Consider the following 20798-nt stretch of genomic DNA (forward strand, 5'->3'; position numbering starts at 1 on the left):
GAGGTGAGATTATGAGACTTCAAAGAAGGATGGCATCTAATTATGTATTTGTCAAATACTTGGGCAGCTTTTATTTGTCAGTCTTATAGGCACTGGGGATTCAGTAGTGAAGAAGGTGGACACAATGTTTAGTGAGACAGTAAAGTAAAAAACACATAGGATTATCACGAATGATGTATTATAAAGTGGGAGGTAAGGAGAATGGAGTGCTAGGAAGTGGTATCAAAGGTGGGATGTGAAGAATAGGACAGAAGCAACCATATGAAGAGCCAGGGGAAGATCCTCACATGAAAAAGGTCACAGAGTTCAAGATCCAAAAATAGGAAAGAACCTGTTTGCTGAGACTTCTATAAAGCAAAAAGCTAATGAAATAAAGCTAGAGAAGCAGGTTGGGATTCCACTTCTTACCATGTAAAATTTTAGAGTCCATGCTGTGGGAGGCCACTGAAGGTTTTAAGCAGGAAATCAACTGACTTTTTTTTTTTTTTCTGTTTTGCTGTATTTGCTTCAGATTTCTTTTTTTCACTGTTAATTTTGAAATATTTTTATGTTTACACAAAAGCAGCAAAAATAGTACATAGAGTTACCATATGCCTTTTAATCAGCTTCTTCTAATGTTGACATCTTACATGTTAACGTCTAACATGGTACATTTATCAGTACTGAGAAATGAATGATGGTACAATGTTATTACTAAACTATAGACTTCATTCAAATTTCCTCATTATATCTCCATCTCTTCCATTCTGTGACAGTTTCTTAATGCTTTCTTATCTTTCCTTACCTTGACTATTGAAGAATACTGGTCAGATATTTTGTAGAATATCCCTCAGTTTGGGATTGTCTGTTTTCTCCTGATTAGACTGAGGTTATGTATTTTAGGAAAGAATACAGAGTTGAAGTGTCCTTCTCAGCACATCATATCAGAAGACACTTCGTATAAATATATCTTACGGTTAATGCTGGTAACCTTGGTCATTTAAGTTGGTGTCTGCCAGCTTTCTCCACTACAGAACTTTTTTTCTCTTATACTCAGTTCATTATAAGCAAGTTACTAAGTCCAGCCTGCAGTCTGATGGCAGGCAGGGGTGTTAAGCCATACCTCCTCAAGGAAAAAGTATTAGGGGCGCCTGGGTGGCTCAGTCTAGGTTAAACATCCGACTTTGGCTCAGGTCATGATCTCGCGGTTCGTGAGTTCGGGCCCCATGTCGGGCTCTGTGCTGACAGCTCAGAGCCCGGAGCCTGTTTCCGATTCTGTGTCTCCCTCTCTCTCTCTCTGACCCTCCCCCGTTCATGCTCTGTCTCTCTCTGTCTCAAAAATAAATAAACGTTTAAAAAAAAGAAAAAAAAAAGGAAAAAGTATTAAAGAATTTGTGGGTATATGTTAAAACCACCACAGTAATTAATAAATATTTGGGGGGAACTATTTTAAGACTATGCATATATGCTTAAAGTTTCAGCAACTAATTTTAGCATTTAAGCATTTATTAGGGGATATTGCTTGTAGCAATTAATGTAGTTATTTTTTAAAGGAATATACATGCCATTGTGTGTGGAGGTAGGTTTAAGGTGAGGTTGGAGAGAGATGTGATATGAGATCATCAGGAAATAGCACAGGAAAGAGTAGCTAGCTTGGGCCCAGCTGTTAGCATTTAAATAAAGAGAAATAGATAAATTCACAATCTATTTTTATAGAGAACCAATAAGACTTGGTGATTAGAGAGGGGGAAGATTAAGGTAAATTTTGGGTTTTTTACTTGATTAACATAATTTCATGTAATTTATAATATACATTTGAAAGTCTTAATAAATTTACATGGCTAAATGTATATGTAATTTACATAAAATAATTTTGATTAGTATAATTTTTATAAATTGTTAATTAACATTAGTAAAGTAGTAGTTCTCTATTACTATTTTTTTTTTTTAGAAGGCAACCTCTTAATTTTTTTTTTAATGTTTTTATTTATTTTTGAGATAGAGAGAGACAAAGCATGAATGGGGGAGGGTCAGAGAGAGAGAAAGGGAGACACAGAATCTGAAGCAGGCTCCAGGCTCCGAGCTGTCAGCACAGAGCCTGACGTGGGGCTCGAACTCAACGGACTGTGAGATCATGACCTGAGCCAAAGTCAGACGCTTAACCGACTAAACCACCCAGGTGCCCCTCTATTACTATTTTTTAATGTTTATTTTGAGAGAGAGTGAGTAAGTGCATATGGGCTGGGGCAGGGCAGAGAGAGAGAGGGAGAGAGAGAACCCCAAGCAGGCTTCTGCTTGTCAGCACAGACGACTGATGAGGGGCTCCATCTCATGAACCATAAGGTCATGACCTGAGTTGAAATCAAAAGTTGGATGCTTAACTGAGCCACCCAGGCACCCCTGTATTACTTTTTAAAAAATTACTTCTAAAACTTAGTGGCTTAAAATAGCAATAAGCACTAATATCCTAGAGTTTCTATAAATCAGAAATTCAGGAGCAGTTTAGCCGGTGCTCTCTAGAGTTTAGAGTTTAGAGTCTCTTATGAGACTGCAGTCATTTGAAGGCTAACCTGAAGGATAAAGTGTTTTAGGTGGCTCTCTCCCATGGTTGGTGCTAAATTTCTCCTAAGGTTACCACCCTGTATATTTTTTATACTAATGATTGCTAAATTGCAACTGAAGTAAATGGAGGAGCAAAATATTTTTGTATACTCTATATTTCTCTAAAGTATTTTTTTCATATTTTGTTACTTCTGGATCAGTATAATTTGGCACAGATATTGTAGAATACAGTTTTGGGGTTTTTCTTTATGAAATTTTGAGGTAGTAGAGTTAAATATTATACTTTTCCTAGGAAGGTTAGAATTATGATATAATCTAATTTCAGTTCTCTTTAGCATAATGTAAAAATTCATTGACATTTATTGCCTCAGAAAGAATATAATTTTTAAATATTGTCTAGCTAATATACTCTCTCAGCATCCATATTGCCTGTTAATCTGTTGTCCTCATTAGGTATTTGAAAGTTGTCAATATTTTTTTTTTTAATTTTTTAAGTGTTTCTTTATTTTTGAGAGAGAGAGAGCAAGAGAGAGAGAGTCAGCATGAGTGGGCAAGGGGCAGAGAGAGTGGGAGGCACAGAATCCCAAGCAGGCTCCAGGCTTTGAGCTGTCAGCAGAGTCTGCTGTGGGGCTTCAACCCATGAATCATGAAATCATGACCTGAGCCGAAGTCGGATGCTTAACCGAGTGAACCACCCAGGGTCCCCAATATTTGCTCTTACATAAAAAATGAGCAGCTTTCACAGTCAACAGTGATACGAATTTTTAATTAATTAAGTTCATTTTTATTTTAACATTTTATGCAACATTTACTTATATGAGTGGTGTTTATTTTTATTTATTTTTGAGAGAGAGACCGTGCACGAGCCAGGGAGGGGCATAGAAAGAGAGAGAGGGAGACACAGAATCGGAAGCAGGCTCCAGGCTCTGAGCTGTTAGCACAGAGCCCAACGTGGGACTCAAACTCATGAACTGTGAGATCATGAGCTGAGCCAAAGTTGGACACTTAACCTACTGAGCCACCCAGGCACCCCATGAGTGGTGTTTCTCAATGCTTAAAGATGGAATGCTATTCTATATATTTGGTCTTCATTTTATATCAAGTTCAGGAGATAATGGCAATTTTTTTCTCTCATTTAATCTATTTGTTATTTTTTAAATTTGAAGCAGATTACAAGTGTTTATGTTTTATTTTTGGTTTATTACATGGTTTATTTTTGGTTTATTTTGTTTCTTCCCTAGAACAAGGAAGAAGTGATGGCTGTGAGACTCCGGGAAGCAGATAGCATAGCTGCTGTGGCTGAATTACAGCAGCACATTGCTGAGCTGGAAATCCAGGTACCATATGAAAATAATAAAGGACACACAAAAATAAGGCAATAGTTTCTCCTTCCCTCTGCCCCCTTTCCTGCACCATTTACATCTTCCTCCTAATAACTGTGATTGTTATTTTTTTTGTGTTTGTTTCTGTTTTTTTAATTTTTTTTTAATGTTTATTTATTTTTGAGAGAGAGACAGAATGCGAGTGGAGGAGGGGGTGAGGGAGAGGGAGGCACAGAATCCGAAGTAGGCTCCAGGCTCTGAAGTGTCAGCACAAAGCCCAATGCGGGGTTTGAACTCACGACGGTGAGATCTTGACCTGAGCCAAAGCCAGATGCTTAACCTACTGAGCCCCCCAGGTGCTCCGAGTGATTGTTATTTTCAACACTTGTTCATTTCCAAGTCCATTTTTTTGGTTGTGGTAAAATACATTTAACATAAAATTTACTCTTTTAAAGTATACAGTTCTGCAACCAGTCTCCAGATCTCTTTTCATCTTGCAAAATTGGAAGTTGACCTATTGAACATGTCCTAATACCCCTCTTCCCCAAACCCCCAGAAACCACCATTCTGCTTTTCATCTCTGAATTAGATTATTCTAGGTACGTCATATAAGTAAGATGATACAGTATTTGTCTTTTTGTGACTGGCTTATTTCACTTAGCATAATGTCATCAAGGTTTATCCATGTTGTATGTGAAAACATGTATTTCCTTTTTAAGACTGAGTGATATTCCGTTGTATGTGTATACCACATTTTGTTTATCTATTTATCCATTGGTGAACACTTGGGTTGCTTCCTCCTTTTGGCTATTGTGTTAATGCCGCTATGAACATGGTTGTACACATCCGTTTGAATCCCTGCTTTCAATTCTTTGGGGTTTACCCAGAAGTGGCATTGATGGATCATGTGATAATTTTGTGTTTAACTTTTTAAAGAATTGCTGTACTATTTGCCATAGCACCATTTTACATTCTCACTAGCCAATGCACAAGGTTCTTATTTCGCCACATCCTCACCAACACTTGTCAATTTTCTGGGGGTTTTGTTGTTGCTTGTTTGTTTTTTTATAATAGCCATCCTGATCGGTGTGAAGTGGTAGCTCATTGTGGTTTTGATTTGCATTTCCCTAATGATTAGTGATGTTGACCGTCTTTTCATTTGCTTATTTGCCATTTGTGTATTTTCTTTACAGAATCAGGTTGTTGTTGAGTTGTAGAAGTTGCTTATATATTCTCAGTGTCAGTTCCTTATCAGACTATAATTTGCAAATGTTTTCTCCCTTCCTTTGGGTTGCCTGTTTGTTCTCTTATTGTTTTTTGATGCACAAAAGTTTTTATTTTTGTTAAATTTACCTATTCCCCCCCCCCACCCTTTTCAAATTTTTATTTAAATTCTGATTAGTTAACATAGTGTAATAGTGTTTTCAGGAGTAGAATTTAGTGATTCATCACTTAACATATAACACTGTATGCTCAGCACAACAAATGCCCTCCTTAATACCCATCACCCATTTATCTACCCTGTTTGTTCTATATAGTTAAGAGTCTCTTATGGTTTATTTCGCTCTCTCTCTTTTTTCCCCCCCCTTCCCATATGTTCATCTGTTTTCTTAAATTCCACATGAGTGAAATCATGTAGTATTGTCTTTCGCTGCCTGACTTATTTTGCTTGCCATAATACACTCTACCTCCATCCACATCATTGTTTTTTAGAGTTTATTTATTATGAGAGAGAGACCGAAAGAGAGAAGGAGCACGTGGGGGAGGGGCAGAGAGAGAAGGAGAGAGAGAATCCCAGGCAGGCCCTACACTGCCAGCAAAGAGCCCAATGTGGGGCTCAAACCCATGAACTGAACTGTGAGATGATGACCTGAGCCAAAACCAAGAGTTGGACGCCTAACAAACTGAGCCACCCAGGTGCCCCTATCCTCATCATTGCAAATGTCAAAATTTCATTCCTTTGGATGGCTAACTAATTTCCTACTTCTTCTTTCGTTGCCTCTGCTCTCAGTCCAATTTTGAGTGAAAGTTTATCATATTCGTACATTGCCAAAGCAATTTTCAAAAGAGAATTCAAAAAGAAATGTTTTTTTCACTCTATGTCTTATTTCTTATACAGTATAAGGTAGTAAATTTCTAATATGGGAAAAGTATTATGCTTAAAATCTAATTTCTTTAAAAATGTGTTATATTCTGTTCCAAGCTATAATAGAGTTTTTGCTACAGCATCTAGAATTTCTTCCTACTTGAAATATCCTTTGGTCTTAAATTTCAGTTCAGAATTTGCTTAGTTTTTAAGACATATATATTATAGCCTCATCTTTTGATCTGCATCAAAAGTAATTAAAAACACATTATGATTTGTATAAGTTTATAAAAAGATAGCTTTTGTGTTCTGTTGGTAATATTCCCTGTAAAGTAACACATATGCAGGAAAACTTTAGACATGAACTGACTGCATAATATATTTGTAATCAGCAATTTAAATCATGGTATCACAGGCAGTTCTAGTTTAAGCCTGTAGTTTTCCAACATCAAGAAAATTATAAAATTTTGCTACATTTCTGTACATCTTAGTCACAAACAGCAAGATTTATATCACTCTTTTTATTTATTCTGAAATAGTAATTAAAACGAAGAGCCTGATATGTGGCATGTCTTGTTTAAAATGAAATATAACATCTGTTTTGAAAAATAGAAAAGAAAATCCATGAAATTTTTACCATCAGGAGTATGTTGGCATCAAATGGCTTTTGATTAAATAATCACTGGCATCCTAATTGCTAAATTCATTGGCACTTTTTCAGTATTTATCCTGCTTGAGTTTATTTCATTTGTCATTGTTAGCCAATCATCCTCTTTACATTCTCTCCTCTCTTGGCTTTCCTGCACCACTCAATTTTGCCTCTCTTCTTTCTTGTTTATTGTTTTTCAGTCTAAACATTCAGTTCTGAATGTTTATATTCTTCTGAAAATCCAAGTTTTTGGCTTTTTGAGAGCTGTGCTCAAATGAAAGGTCTCACATGGCTTCAGGAGCTATCTTGTATGACAACAAATCCTAATGTAACTCCAGGCATAGCATGTTTCCCCAATAATTTTTAAACCTTTTTTAAAAGCCATTTTAAAAAATACTAATACAACATACAGAGAAGTTCATAATACAAAGCAACAACATAATATGGGTAAACACATTACCCATATAATCACTGTTCAGGTCAAGATAGAGGATATTGCCTATACCCCAGAAGTCTACCCAATCATACCCTACTCCCTTATCTTGAGTTTTTTGGTAATCGCTCCTTTGCTTTTCCTTATAATTGTGTCATCTTTATATGCCTTTCTGTACAGTTTAATTTTCCCTGTTTCTGAATTTTGAGTAGAGTCTTATTGAATATTTTAATTTTTGTCTGTTCTTTGTTCAACATTATTTTAGAAAGAGTAATCATTTTTATTGTTGTACATGTTCCATTTTATGAAAACATCATAATGTATCTCTCCATTTTAATATTAGTGGTCATTTGGGTGTTTCCCAGTTGGGACTGTTTTGAACAGTGCTGTGATTATGAGCAATCTTGTGCACTATACTGACCACATGTACATGTTTCTCTAGCATGTATACCAAAACTATTCCAAAGTGTGGAATAGTTGTGTCACAGAGCATGCACATCTTCAACTTTATTTTCCAAAGGGCTTGTACCAGTTTAAACTCCCAGCAGCAGCATATGAAAGTTCTTGCTTGTTCCATATCCTCTTCAACACTTGGTGGTGAGAGATGCTTTAACTTGTGCCATTCTGATGGGTACACATTGATATTTTGTCATGGTTTTAATTGCCATTTACCTGATCGCTAATGATATTGGCCACTTAGATTTCCTCTTTTTTAAAGTACCTGCTAAAGTCTTTTTGTATATATTTTTCTACTGGGTTGTGTTTTTCTTTGGATGTGTAGTTCTTTATTTATTGAGATTATGTTTTGCAAATACCTACTCCTACTCTGACTTGTCTTTCATTGTTGTTTTCTAACTTGTATCTTTTGATGAGTGGAGTAATAGTTTTAATGGACAGTAGACCACTCCCCCCAGAAGTTGCACAGGCATTTCAAATTCAACATGTTTAAAATTATATGTGTTCCTAGGAGTGCCTGGGTGGCGCAGTCAGTTAAGCGTCCGATTTCGGCTCAGGTCATGATCTCCTGGTCCATAAGTTGGAGCCCTGCATCGGGCTCTCTGCTGTCAGTTCAGAGCCTGGAGCTTGCTTTCGGATTCTGTGTCTCCCTCTCTCTCTGCCCTTCCCCCACTCACGCTCTGTCTCTCTCTGTCTCTCAAAAATAGAATAAACATTAAAAAACTTTTTTTTAATTGTATGTGTTCCTATTTCATTCCCTCCAAATTTTTTTTTGTATTAAGCCTTCTTTTTTTTTTTTTTTTTTTTAATTTTATTTATTTATTTTGAGCAAGAGAGAGACAGAGAGCATGAGTGGGGGACAGGCAGAGAGAGAGAATCCCAAGCAGGCTTCACACTGTCAGAGCAGAGCCTAATGGAGGGCTCAGTCTCACAAACTGTGAGATCATGACCTGAGCTGAAAGCAAGAGTTGGGACGTTTAACTAACTGAGCCACTCAGATGCCCCTGTATCTCAAGTCTTGGTCAATGGTATCATCTCTTACTGAATTGTTCAACCTAGTAGAAACTTCACTTACACGTTTTTTTTAGCCCTTTACATCAAGGCTATATATATAGAGAGAGTATATAAGCTTTCAACTTTACTGGATAATACCAAATTATTTTTACAAAATGCTTGTGCTAGTTAACATTTCTACCAACCTTTTACCTACTCACCTACTCTTGTAGATTGGCTTTCAGATAATTTTTAATAACTCATACAGACTGATGTGTCTTGCCTAGCTCTTCAGTTCCTTCAAAAGAGAAAAGTGCTGAGTAAATCTAAAACTAAATCAAAGGTAATTTTAATTTCAGAAACTTTTCTTTCACTCTTTCTTAGCCTTTCTATTCCCCCAGCAATTCCCTGAATTCTTCTGTCCCCAGCCTTACCTGAACTGTTGTAGTAACTTCCTTGCCAGTTCTCTTTTCTCTAGCCTCAGCTCTTCCACAAAGCTATCAGAATTAGCTTTCTACAACATAAAAAACTTTTATTGACTGTCTTTTACCTAGCAAATCATATCAGAGTTCCTCAGCATAAAATGCTTACCTTCTCATTGTTGCCCCAATCTGCATTTCCTATCTCATCTCTCACCATTACCTGTCCGTCCTCCCTCTCTGCCCACTACACATACACACACTTTTCAAATTTTTCACATTCTTTCAGAATTCTGTACCATTCCGCTAACTACTATGCCTTCCTTAATTGATATTTCTCTGTACCCCCTAGTCCTCTGCTTTTAAGGTATTTCTTCTTACTGAGTTCTCCATGGCTAGCTCCCTCTTAATGCATTTAGTAAATTTGTTTTCAGTAAACATTTTGATGATTCAACTTTCATTCATTTGCTCATTGCATGCACATTAAGATCCATGAATAGATCTCTTGCTAAAATCTGAAACTGCTTTTTCAATTATAAGAATAATACATTTTAGGTTGTTCTTAGTCATGGAAATATTTTCAGTCATTTTCAGGTTCCACTAGGGGGAGAACTCTGTCAAATATTTTGATATTTCATATTTCTTTGGACTAACTCTTCCAATTAACATTACTCTCTTGTGAATAAAATTTTTTCCCATAGAAGGAAAAATAGGATAAAAACAGAGAGCAAGGCAAGCCATAAGATACTCTTAAATACAGAGAACAACTGAGAGTTGCTGGAGGGGATGGGGATGGGGTGATGGGCATTAAGGAGGGCACTTGTTGGGATGAGCACTGGATGTCATATATAAGTGATGAATCACTGGGTTCTACTCCTGAAACCAACACTACATTGTATGTTAACTAACTTGAATTTAAATAAATGAATTAAGAAAATTATCCGCCATAAACCAATTTCTCTCCAACTCTTCACTTAATAAACTATATTATTATGTAATCTGTTATTAATATAATTAAGGCCTTCTTAAAGTATATGAAATTATACTTTTATAAGTGTCCTATTTAGATGAGGAAATACATCAGGTGAACAAATACTCATTTGTATAAACACAGTATTTGGTAGTAGATACACTTGTGAGGCTGAAGTTTATTAAATTTGATTTCAAAGATGCTTCAGTCAACTTGAAACTTTAGGTCTGATTTAAAGTTTATAAACTTTTGGGGCGCCTGGGTGGCGCAGTCGGTTAAGCGTCCGACTTCAGCCAGGTCACGATCTCGCGGTCCGTGAGTTCGAGCCCCGCGTCAGGCTCTGGGCTGATGGCTCGGAGCCTGGAGCCTGTTTCCGATTCTGTGTCTCCCTCTCTCTCTGCCCCTCCCCCGTTCATGCTATGTCTCTCTCTGTCTCAAAAATAAATAAAATAAAAAACGTTGAAAAAAAAAAAAAAAAAAAATAAAGTTTATAAACTTTTCTCAGAGCATCTGGGTGGCTCAGTTGGTTAAGTGTCTGACTCTTGGTTTTGGCTCAGGTCATGATCTCACGGTTTCATGAATTCAAGCCCCACATCGGGCTCCAAGCTGACAGTGCAGAGCCTGCTTTGGATTCTCTGTCTCCCTGTCTCTCTGTCCTTCCCTGACTTTCTGCTAGTTCCTTGTTCATTACCTACTTAGTAGCTTCCAGTGGCTTTCAGGACAGAGTTCAAAGTCTGGCTTCTCTGCACAAGACTCTCTTTGCTCTGATCTTCCCTCCCGTTCTAGCTTCATTTCCTACTTTTTCTAGCATTTACCTATACTTGAGCCACAATAAACTGGTTAAGAATCCTGCAAATTGAGTCGCCTGGGTGGCTCAGTTGGTTGCGCATCTGACTTTTGATTTCAACTTAGGTTAGATCTCATGGGTCATGGGATCAAGCCCTTCAGCTGACTCTGCACTGACAGTGCAGAGCCTGCTTGGGATTCTCTCTCTCTCTCTCTCTCTCTCTCTCTCTCTCTCTGCCCTTCTCTCTTCCCGCACACTCACTTTCTCTCAAAATAAATAAACTTAAAAAAAAAATCCTTTAAATCCCAGTTCACTCTGTTTTTCTTCTCTTCTCTTTTGATCTTTCTTTTCATTCAGAGGTCAGCTTAAGTTTGACCTGCTGTGATCAGCCTTCTCTCATGATGCCATCCCAGTCTATTTTGTTGTCTTTCCTCCACTAACCCACTCAGTTATAGACTTCTTTTATAAACCATCTCACACTATTTTAATTACTCGTGTTGAAAAGTCCCAATGTGACTAAAAGAATAGATTAAACTATTAATTTGAATGTGGTATTGGACTCAGTTCAATAAGTATTTATGGAGTGCCTACTATGGGCTAGTCACTACTCTAAACACTTTAGAAGAATTAGTGAACAAAACCCACAAAAATCCCTCTTTCATTGTCAAGTTTAATGGTAGAGAAGTCAGATGAATAAAATAAATGAATCATATAGTGGGTAATTTAGAAGATGATGAATACAATGGGGAAAAAAAAATGTAAGAAAGGAAGAGGGTTGGAATGTTGAGGGTAGGATACTTTTACTATTTTAAAATAATGTTGTAGGGGCACCTGGTGGCTCAGTCGGTTAAGCATTTGACTTTGGCATGGGTCATGATCTCATGGTTTGTGAGTTTGAGCCCCACATTGGGCTGTCTGTTATCAGCACAACACTCTCTCTCAAAAATAAAAAAAAACCTCTTTTTTTAAAGTGCCATTTTGAAAAATAAAAAGTAATAATGTTGTAAGAAATGGCATATTAGAAGGATATTTAGGGGCACGTAGATGGCTCAGTCAGTTGAACATTCAACTCTTGATTTTAGCTCAGCTTGTGATCTCAGGGTCATGGGATTGAGCCCCTTGTTGGGCTCCACCTGCTTAAGATTCTCTGTCTTTCCCTTGCTTCACTTGCTTGCGCATGCTCTGTCTCTCTCTCTCTCTCTCTCAAAAAAAAAAAAAAAATGGTGGGGGGGTGGGATAGTTAAAGATTTCAAGCAGGTGAGGCATGCAAATTTAGGGAAAGAATTCCCTGCTAAGGTATTAATAAAAGCAAAGAGCCTAAGGCCAGGATCATGTCTGATTCGAGCCCTTGGGTGAAGTAAGAGGGGAAGTAGAGGAGGTCTGAGGATTAAATAGGGCAGATTATGTAGGGCCTAATAACTTTGGCCTTTGTCTGAATAAGATAGAAAAGTCATTCAAGGGGCGCCTGGGTGGCTCAGTCGGTTGAGCAACCGACTTCGGCTCAGGTCATGATCTCGCGGTCTGTGAGTTCAAGCCCCGAGTCAGGCTCTGTGCTGACAGCTCGGAGCCTGGAGCCTGCTTTTGTTTCTGTGTCTCCCACTCTCTCTGCCCCTCCTCCATTCGTGCTCTGTCTCTCTCTGCCTTTCAAAAATGAATAAATGTTAAAAAAAAAAAAAAAAAGAAAGAAAAGTCATTCAAGGTTTTTGAGCTTAGGAGTGATCAATTAGAAGACATTTAACCTAGCAATACTCCATTGTACATTTATACACCACATCTTCTTTATCTATTCATCCACTGATGGACATTTGAGTTCTTTCCATACTTTGGCTATTATTGGTAGTGCTCCTATAAACATTGGGGTGATTACTCGGCAGTCATAAAGAATGAAATCTTGCCATTCGCACTACGTGAATGGAACTAGAGGGTATTATGCTAAGCGAAATTAGTCAGAGAAAGACAAATATCGTGTGACTTCACTCATATGAGGACTTTAAGATACAAAACAGATGAACATAAGGGAAGGGAAGCAAAAACAATCTAAAAACAGGGAGGGGGATGAAAACATAAGAGACTCTGAAATATGGAGAACAAACAGGATTACTAGAGGGGTTGTGGGAGGGGAGATGGGCTAAATGGTTAAGGGGAATTAGGGAATCTACTCCTGAAATCATTGCTGCACTATATGCTAACTAACTTGGATGTAAATTTAAAAAAATAAGTAAAAATTAAGAAGGAAAAAAAGACATTTAACCTATTAAAAAGATTTAATTGAACTTGATTCAGAAAAAATGCTTTTAAGAGTAATTCATAGTATTTAGGAGGGAGGAAATGGTGGTTAAAAAGTGTTTCCTCTTTCTCTTAGTGGAATTTTCCACCTTTATTCATTGATCCAAATGTTATTTATTAGTCAAGGACTTTATTTTTACATTCATATTAAATAGAACTTGCTCTGCTTTGCAGGTGGAACAAAACACAGAAAAGTTCATTTTTGTTCAGATAGTTGAATAAAATTGGTAGGAATTAAACTGAAGCTTTCTGATATTTAACCTGGAATTGAATTTGTATTTTGGTTATTATAAAGATAAGCAGATTAATTTGTCATAACCATATTAAAAGCTTTTGGGGGTCAAGCACATCTATAAAATTAATGCTGCTTGGTTATAAGTAATGGAAAATTTTTAATTTAAAACAGTGTAGTTCTACTCAAATCCAACTTTTTGTTCTTTTCCTGGTAGCCAGTAACATTTACCCACTTTCGTTAGTTTGCCCAGCAGATAACCTCTAGGGATGCCTCACATGGGCAATACCCCAACCACTCGTGGCTTAAAAAACACCCACTCAAAATTCTGTTCTGACCTAAAATGAGTGAGTTAGGTTTAAATCAGTGTGCCCAGATCAGTATGCAGTTTTGGCAGAGATGGAGAGGAAGTGATAAAATCTTTATCACTGAACTTTAAAATATGTGTTTTAATAACATTAAATTACAGTGACATTACTAAATGATGGTGTTTATCATAAAGCTTTGTGATCAGTCTGTGCTTTCCAGTTTCCTGAGCTAATTTGTTAATGGTTTCACAACAGGTGGTAGTTTATCTGCCAGCTCTTGGCTAACAAACTTCTTTTTGGAAGTTTCCCTGCCCTTGAAGTAAAATGGTTTTCATTTTGAGCAACTTAAATAGTAAAATATTTTTCATTTTTCTTAAATGATTTTCTCAAAATCTTAAGCATTTTAAATTATGAATATAGCTATTCTGTAATTTTACCTAGTTTTAATAATAATTCTCAGCAGAGGAAGTTAGATATATAGAATATTTTACTCAGCTTGCTATGTAGTCATTAAGTGTTATAAAATTCAGTTAAAAAAATTTTTTTACTTAGGTGTTCAGATTCTTTCGTATCCAACTTTAGTATGCAGTTAAATATGAAGAAATTAAATACCTAGAGGTTTTTAAGTTATTGCCGTATGTAGCATCTGAAGAATTACTGAAGAGTGATTAGACCTTTAAGTACCATCATGGCAATGATCATCTTGGTGTTATTAAAAGTTACTAAGGTTTAGTTTATGTACACCTGGCATATACATCTTGGTCTCTCATACCATTCTCTAGTAAAAGAAACCAAGGCTCCTCAGAGAAATAGCTGATTCCAGGGCTGGGACAGGAAATACAGTAAGGACGAAGATGAGCCTAGACACCTTATAATACTAGAGAAAGGAGAAGCTCAAAAACAAAATCCTATATTAATAGGAGTATCTTAAAGGGACAGATGAACCAACCTAAAGAGCTCCTAATGGCCAAAGGTAGAACAATTAAGGAAAAAATACTTAAAGTACTTCATAGTAGATTGTAACTCACAGTATAAAGTAAGTATCCAAGGGGCACCTGGGTGGCTCAGTCAGTTAGGCATCCAACTTTGGCTCAGGTCATGATCTCACTGTTCGTGGGTTTGAGCCCTGCATCGGGCTCCACACTGACAGTGTGGAGCCTGCTTGGGATTCTCTGTCTCTCCCTCTCTCTCTGCCCCTCCCCCATTCATAACTCTCTCTCAAAAATAAAATAAATAAACGTAAAAAAATAAAATATCCATGAGTCCATACTGATATAAATAATGATTAAAAAATAATAAATGAGGGAAAAGAGATAAATTTCTATGCAGAAGAATTCTAAATAATTGTTGTAGATATTCTACCCTTAAGGAGAAGAAAAATAAGTGCTTCTCCTTAAGTGTGGACTGTGCACAATGACTTCCCTCTGAAGGGTGCAGTATGGAAAAGGCAGAAAAAAAAGAGTAACTGTATAGTGGAGAAACTTCACAAACACTACCTCAACACAGATAATCAAGGTCAACATCAGTAGTTATTAATCATATTGATAGTTCGTACCCTTGATACAGTATGAAAATGGTATTTCTGTAGTCTTGTAGTAACCTTTATACCCCATTCTTGACATGAGAAGAAATGTCAAAGTTCAATGGTGGGGCATCCTACAAGATACTTGACCAGCACTCCTCAGAGCTCATCAAAAACAAGTAAAGTCTGAGTAACTATCACAGCCAAGAGGAGCCTAAGGAGGCATGACAGCAAAATGTAATGTAATGTGGTATCTTACATAGGATCTTAGGACAGAAGAAGGACATTAGCTCACAAACAAACAAACAAAAAAACTAAGGAAATCTGAATAAACTGTAGACTTTAGTTAGAAATATATCAGTATTGGCTCATTAATTATAATGAATTATAACAAATTTACCACAATAATGAAAGATGCTAATAATAGGGAAACTAGTGCAGGAGGTATATGGGAACTTTCTGTCTTCTCATTTTTTCTGTAAATCAAAAACTGTTCTTTAAAAAGTCTATTATAAAAAATACTTTATATAATGTCGTGGTTTTTTGGGACCCTTGGAATCCTATAAATTTAAGTATTCATCACAAAATTGATTTGCTTCTAATTAAACTATGATTTATAAGAAATATTTTCTAGCTTTTGACCTTATGCAAATGCCGACTTTTCATATGGACATGTAGTTGGTCCTATAAGAAAGATCACTTTAAAATGCGTATTTGTGTTTGTTCTTTCTCTTCACAAATGGAATTAAGTCAGTCTTAGCATTAAAATTTTTTTTAGATTTATGTTCTCCCTTACATACTTTCAAATTACCTTATTATTTTCTTAAAAGTATTTATATGTACTTTTTTCTAGTTGCTAAACCATAAAAAATATTCAAACCTTTTTTGTGCATGACTTTAAATTACAGGAAACTGTTTTAGAAACTTTATCAATAGTATGTGAGATGAGTATGATTTTGTTTTTAGATGTTTCAAATGAGTCACCTTGAAGTCACAGAGAGGCTACCATTTACCACAGTTACTATTATGATTAATTTTTCTTTGGGCAAACTACAAATCAGTAATAACTTACTAGAGCTTAGTGGTTGCTATTGATGTTTCAGTAAGGTTATGTTGATTAATCACGGTGATTACTTATCACCTGTCAGGGATTTACTCATATCATTGGGTTTTCTTCTATAGTAATTTCATATGCAGTTATAATTTGCTTAATATATTTTGCTTTAATAAATGCATCGAAAATACCAAATTAGGACTTAAAAATTGTCCCCCTGCTGCAAGTTAACATGGTTGCCTCTGTGACCGTTGAACATAGTTTCATAATATAGCCTCGAAAAAAAGTATTATTTAACCTTTAAAACAGCAAAGATATTGCCTTCTCATGGCCTCTGAAATATTTTAGCTTTACAAAGGAGAGAGAGAGTGCTTGGATATATGTTTAGCATAGTCTGTCTTTGAGGTATATTTTTTATCTGTGCATGTAATTTAAAATATTTTTTAAATGTAAACTTTACACTTGCATTTAAGACTAAGCAACCTGCATTGTGTCATGACCCTTCTAATACCACAAACTTTCTGTAATACTTCTCCCAGTGAAAAACCCACATCCTATGTATAACCTTAGATTTATTTTGAAATCTCTATGAAGAGAGCATAGAGATTACTAATTGTTTCTGTTATTTCCTTTAAGGGTGTGATGTCTATTTGTAAACCTTGTTTGAAGTTTTAATTTGAAAAGCTTAAAATGTTAAACTATGCCAAATACTGATTTCGTATTCTAAAATTATAAAAATGTATCAACTAATTATAAATTTCAATTGAGAATTGGGTGGCATATTAAACATCTGTGGAACATTCAAGAAAGGAGAAAGGAATAGTGCTTCTAATAACCAATACTTCTAATACCACTGGCCAGGAGAATATTAGCAAAGGCAAATTTAATGATAAGCCACTTTTTTTTTCTGTTTTATTGCTGTTCTTATTTTTATTATTTCCTTCCAGGTTAGACTTACTTTGTGTTCTTTAACTTCTTAAGATGGATGCAGAAATCCAGCATCGTTTTTATTCTTTTTTTTTTTAATTTTTTTTTTTTTAACGTTTATTTATTTTTGAGACACAGAGAGACAGAGCATGAATGGGGGAGGGGCAGAGAGAGAGGGAGACACAGAATCAGAAGCAGGCTCCAGGCTCTGAGCCATCAGCCCAGAGCCCGATGCGGGGCTCGAACTCACGGACCGTGAGATCGTGACCTGAGCTGAAGTCGGATGCTTAAGCGACTGAGCCACCCAGGTGCCCCACATCGTTTTTATTCTTTAAAAATATTGGTAACCACTCTTAAATAGGAGAATTGTTAAACCATAGTAAATCCATACTTGTCATAGTCTCTATCTTCAAGAAAGACTAAAGATCTGCAAGACATATTAAATGAGAAAAACAGATCATAGACAATGTAGAACATAATTCCATGTGCGTTTTAAAAAGTATATGTGTGTGTACTACCTGTATACACATATTTATGTTTAAATACATTAGAGTAGTCTGCTGTGATACCTGTCAAAACTGTTGACAGTGTTCCCTCTGAGGAGAGTAAAGGGCTTAGTGCAAAAGAGTAAGGGGCAGGAGTTTACTTTTTACACTATATGAACTTAGATGATTACTATTGTAATTTTTGAAAAGTATATACATTTAAACGTATATACTTTAAGATAATCATTGCTAGAATGGAAATAAGAATTAGAACTTCCAAATAATCATAGGAAAATAGCAACAAAGAAAACTTGGTTCATCAAACAAAAGTGCTGTACTCATTCTGTGGCCTTGAAGTCCCTGAGTTGTCTGGCTCCTGCCTACTTCTCTTGACTGTGTCATAAACCACACTACCCTTCATGTGTTATGCTCTAGCAACACCATCCTCCTTTATGTTGCTTGCACCAAACTTATTCATTCCTACATGAAGGCTTTTGCTCTTACTCTACTCTGCATTTGGACACTATGCTCCCTGAGCCATTCTGTGGTGGTTCCTTCTCATCATTTTTTTTTTTTTAATTTTTTTTTTTCAACGTTTATTTATTTTTGGGACAGAGAGAGACAGAGCATGAACGGGGGAGGGACAGAGAGAGAGAGGGAGACACAGAATCGGAAACAGGCTCCAGGTTCTGAGCCATCAGCCCAGAGCCTGACGTGGGGCTCGAACTCACGGACCGCGAGATCGTGACCTGGCTGAAGTCGGACGCTTAACCGACTGCGCCACCCAGGCGCCCCCCTTCTCATCATTTTTATCTCAAAAGTCACCCACTCACAAATTTTCCCTGACTACCTTTGTAAAGTTGGACCCTTACACTGTTTACTCTCTGTTTCATCATCATGTTTTATATTGTTTATGACTCTTACCAGAGTCTTTAATTATCTTCACATCAAGAATTAACTCACTCCCACGAATACTGTTAGAACCTTATTTATATTATTTACTGCAGTATGCCTTTTACCTGACATATAACAGGTGCTCAAAAAACAATTGCAGAATGAATTTTAGGGGGCAGAAAACAGCCATCTTTAAGAGAGTTTGATATTCTTTTTTTTTTTTAATTTTTAATTTTTTATTTTATTTTATTTTTTTTTTAATTTTTTTTTTTCAACGTTTATTTATTTATTTTTGGGACAGAGAGAGACAGAGCATGAACGGGGGAGGGACAGAGAGAGAGGGAGACACAGAATCGGAAACAGGCTCCAGGCTCCGAGCCATCAGCCCAGAGCCTGACGCGGGGCTCGAACTCACGGACCGCGAGATCGTGACCTGGCTGAAGTCGGACGCTTAACCGACTGCGCCACCCAGGCGCCCCTTTAATTTTTTATTTTAGAGGGAGAGTGTGCTAGAGCAGGGGAGAGCGGTGGGGGGGAGAGAGAAAAAAACGAGAGAGAGAGAGAGGAAGGAAGGGAAGAAAGAAAGAAAAGAAAAGGAGAGAGAGAGAGAGAGAGAGAGAGAGAGAGAGAGAGAGAGAGAGAGAGAATGAATCTTAAGTAAGCTCCATGCTCAGCACAGAGCCAGACATGGGGCTCCATCCTACCACCCTGGGATCATGACCTCAGCTGAAACCAAGAGCCAAACACTCAACCAACTGAGCCACCCAGGCTCCCTGAGGGTTTGATATTCTGTGCCATAAGAGGTAGTAGCATGTTCTAAGGACCACATATGTAAAGATTTATTTAAATAAATGGTGTCCCAGAGGTAGATTGAAACTGATCCTATACTTTTTTTTTTTCCTTTTCTTTGCAATTTTTTATTTAAATTCTACCTAGTTAACATTTAGTGCAATACTGTTTTCAGGAGTAGACTTCAGTGATACATCACTTCCATATAACAGCTAGTGCTCATCATATCAAGTGCCCTCCTTAACACCCATCACCTATCTAACCCACCCCCCACTCACCTCCCTCATTCAACCCTCAGTTTGTTTTCTATATTTAAGAGCCTCTTATGGTTTGTTTCCCTTTCTTTCCTTTTTCCGCTGTCTCATAAGTTCATGTGTTTTGTTTCTTAAATTCTACATATGAGTGACATTATATGGTATTTGTCTTTCTCTGACTGACTTATTTTGCTTAATACCCTCTAGCTCTATCCACATTGTTGCAAATGGTAAGATTTCATTCTTTTTGATGGCTGAGTAATATTTTAATATATATAGAGAGACAGAGACAGGCAGACACCACCTCTTCTTTATCCATTCATCAGTTGATGGACATTTGGGTTCTTTCCATGGTTTGGCTATTGTTGATAATGCTTCTATAAACATTGGGGTTCATGTAACTCTTCAAATCTGTATTTTTGTACCCTTTGGGTAAATACCTATAGTGCAATTGCTGGATTGTAAGGTAGTTCTGTTTTTACCTTTTATGGAATCTCCATACTCTTTTCCAAAGTGGCTGCACCAGTTTGCATTCCCACCAACAGTACAAAGAGAGTCCCCCTTTCTCTCCACCCTCGCTATCACTTGTTTCCTGTTTTGTTAATTTTAGCCATTCTGACAGGTGTGACTTGTTATCTCTTCATGGTTTTGATTTGTATTTCCCTGATAATGAATGATATTGAGCATCTTTTCATATGTTTGTTAGTCCTCTGGATGTCTTCTTTGGAAAATGTCTGTTGAGGTCTTCTACCCATTTCTTAATTGGATTATTTGTTTTTGTGGGTTCAGTTTGAAAAATTCTTGATAGATTTTGGATACTAACCCTTTATCAATATGTCGTTTACAAATATCTTCTCCCATTCTGTAGGCTGCCTTTTAGTTTTGTTGATTGTTTCCTTTGCTGTGCAAAAGCTTTTTATCTTGATAAAGTCCCAATAGTTCATCTTTGCTTTTGTTTCCCCTGACTCCAGAGATGTGTTTAATAAGAAGTTGCTCTAGCCAAGGTCAAAGAGGTTGTTATCTGTGTTCTCCTCTAGGATTTTGATGGTTTCTGGTGTCACATTTAGGTCTTTCATCCATTTTGAATTTATTTTTGTGTGTGGTGTAAGAAAGTGGTCCAGTTTCATTCTTCTGCATGTTGCTATCCCATTTTCCCAACAACATTTGTTGCAGAGACTGTCTCTTTTCCACTGAATATTCTTTCCTGTTTTGTTGATTAGTTGACCATATAGTTGTGGGTCCATTTTTGGATTCTCTATTCTGTTCCATTGATCTGTGTGTCTCTTTTTGTGCCAGTACCATACGGTCTTGATTTCTACAGGTTTGTACTACAGCTTGAAGTCTGGAATTATGATGCCTCCAGCTTTGCTTTACTTTCTCAGTGATTCTAT

The 20798-nt window shown here is 36.7% G+C and overlaps 1 protein-coding gene across 17 annotated transcripts in view; it reads left to right on the forward strand.

Moving 5' to 3' along the window:
- The window catches only part of EVI5 (ecotropic viral integration site 5), a 234951-nt gene that overhangs the window by 162589 nt on the left and 51564 nt on the right, over positions 1 to 20798 (forward strand). For all 17 annotated transcript variants that reach the window (XM_058716565.1, XM_058716550.1, XM_058716551.1 and 14 more), the window contains one exon: positions 3783 to 3878. In XM_058716565.1, the coding sequence (XP_058572548.1) occupies positions 3783 to 3878 (96 nt within the window). The remainder of the gene's footprint in view (positions 1 to 3782; positions 3879 to 20798) is intronic.

The sequence above is a fragment of the Neofelis nebulosa genome, chromosome 2 (genome assembly GCF_028018385.1).
Source record: "Neofelis nebulosa isolate mNeoNeb1 chromosome 2, mNeoNeb1.pri, whole genome shotgun sequence".
Taxonomy (NCBI): Eukaryota; Metazoa; Chordata; class Mammalia; order Carnivora; family Felidae; genus Neofelis; species Neofelis nebulosa.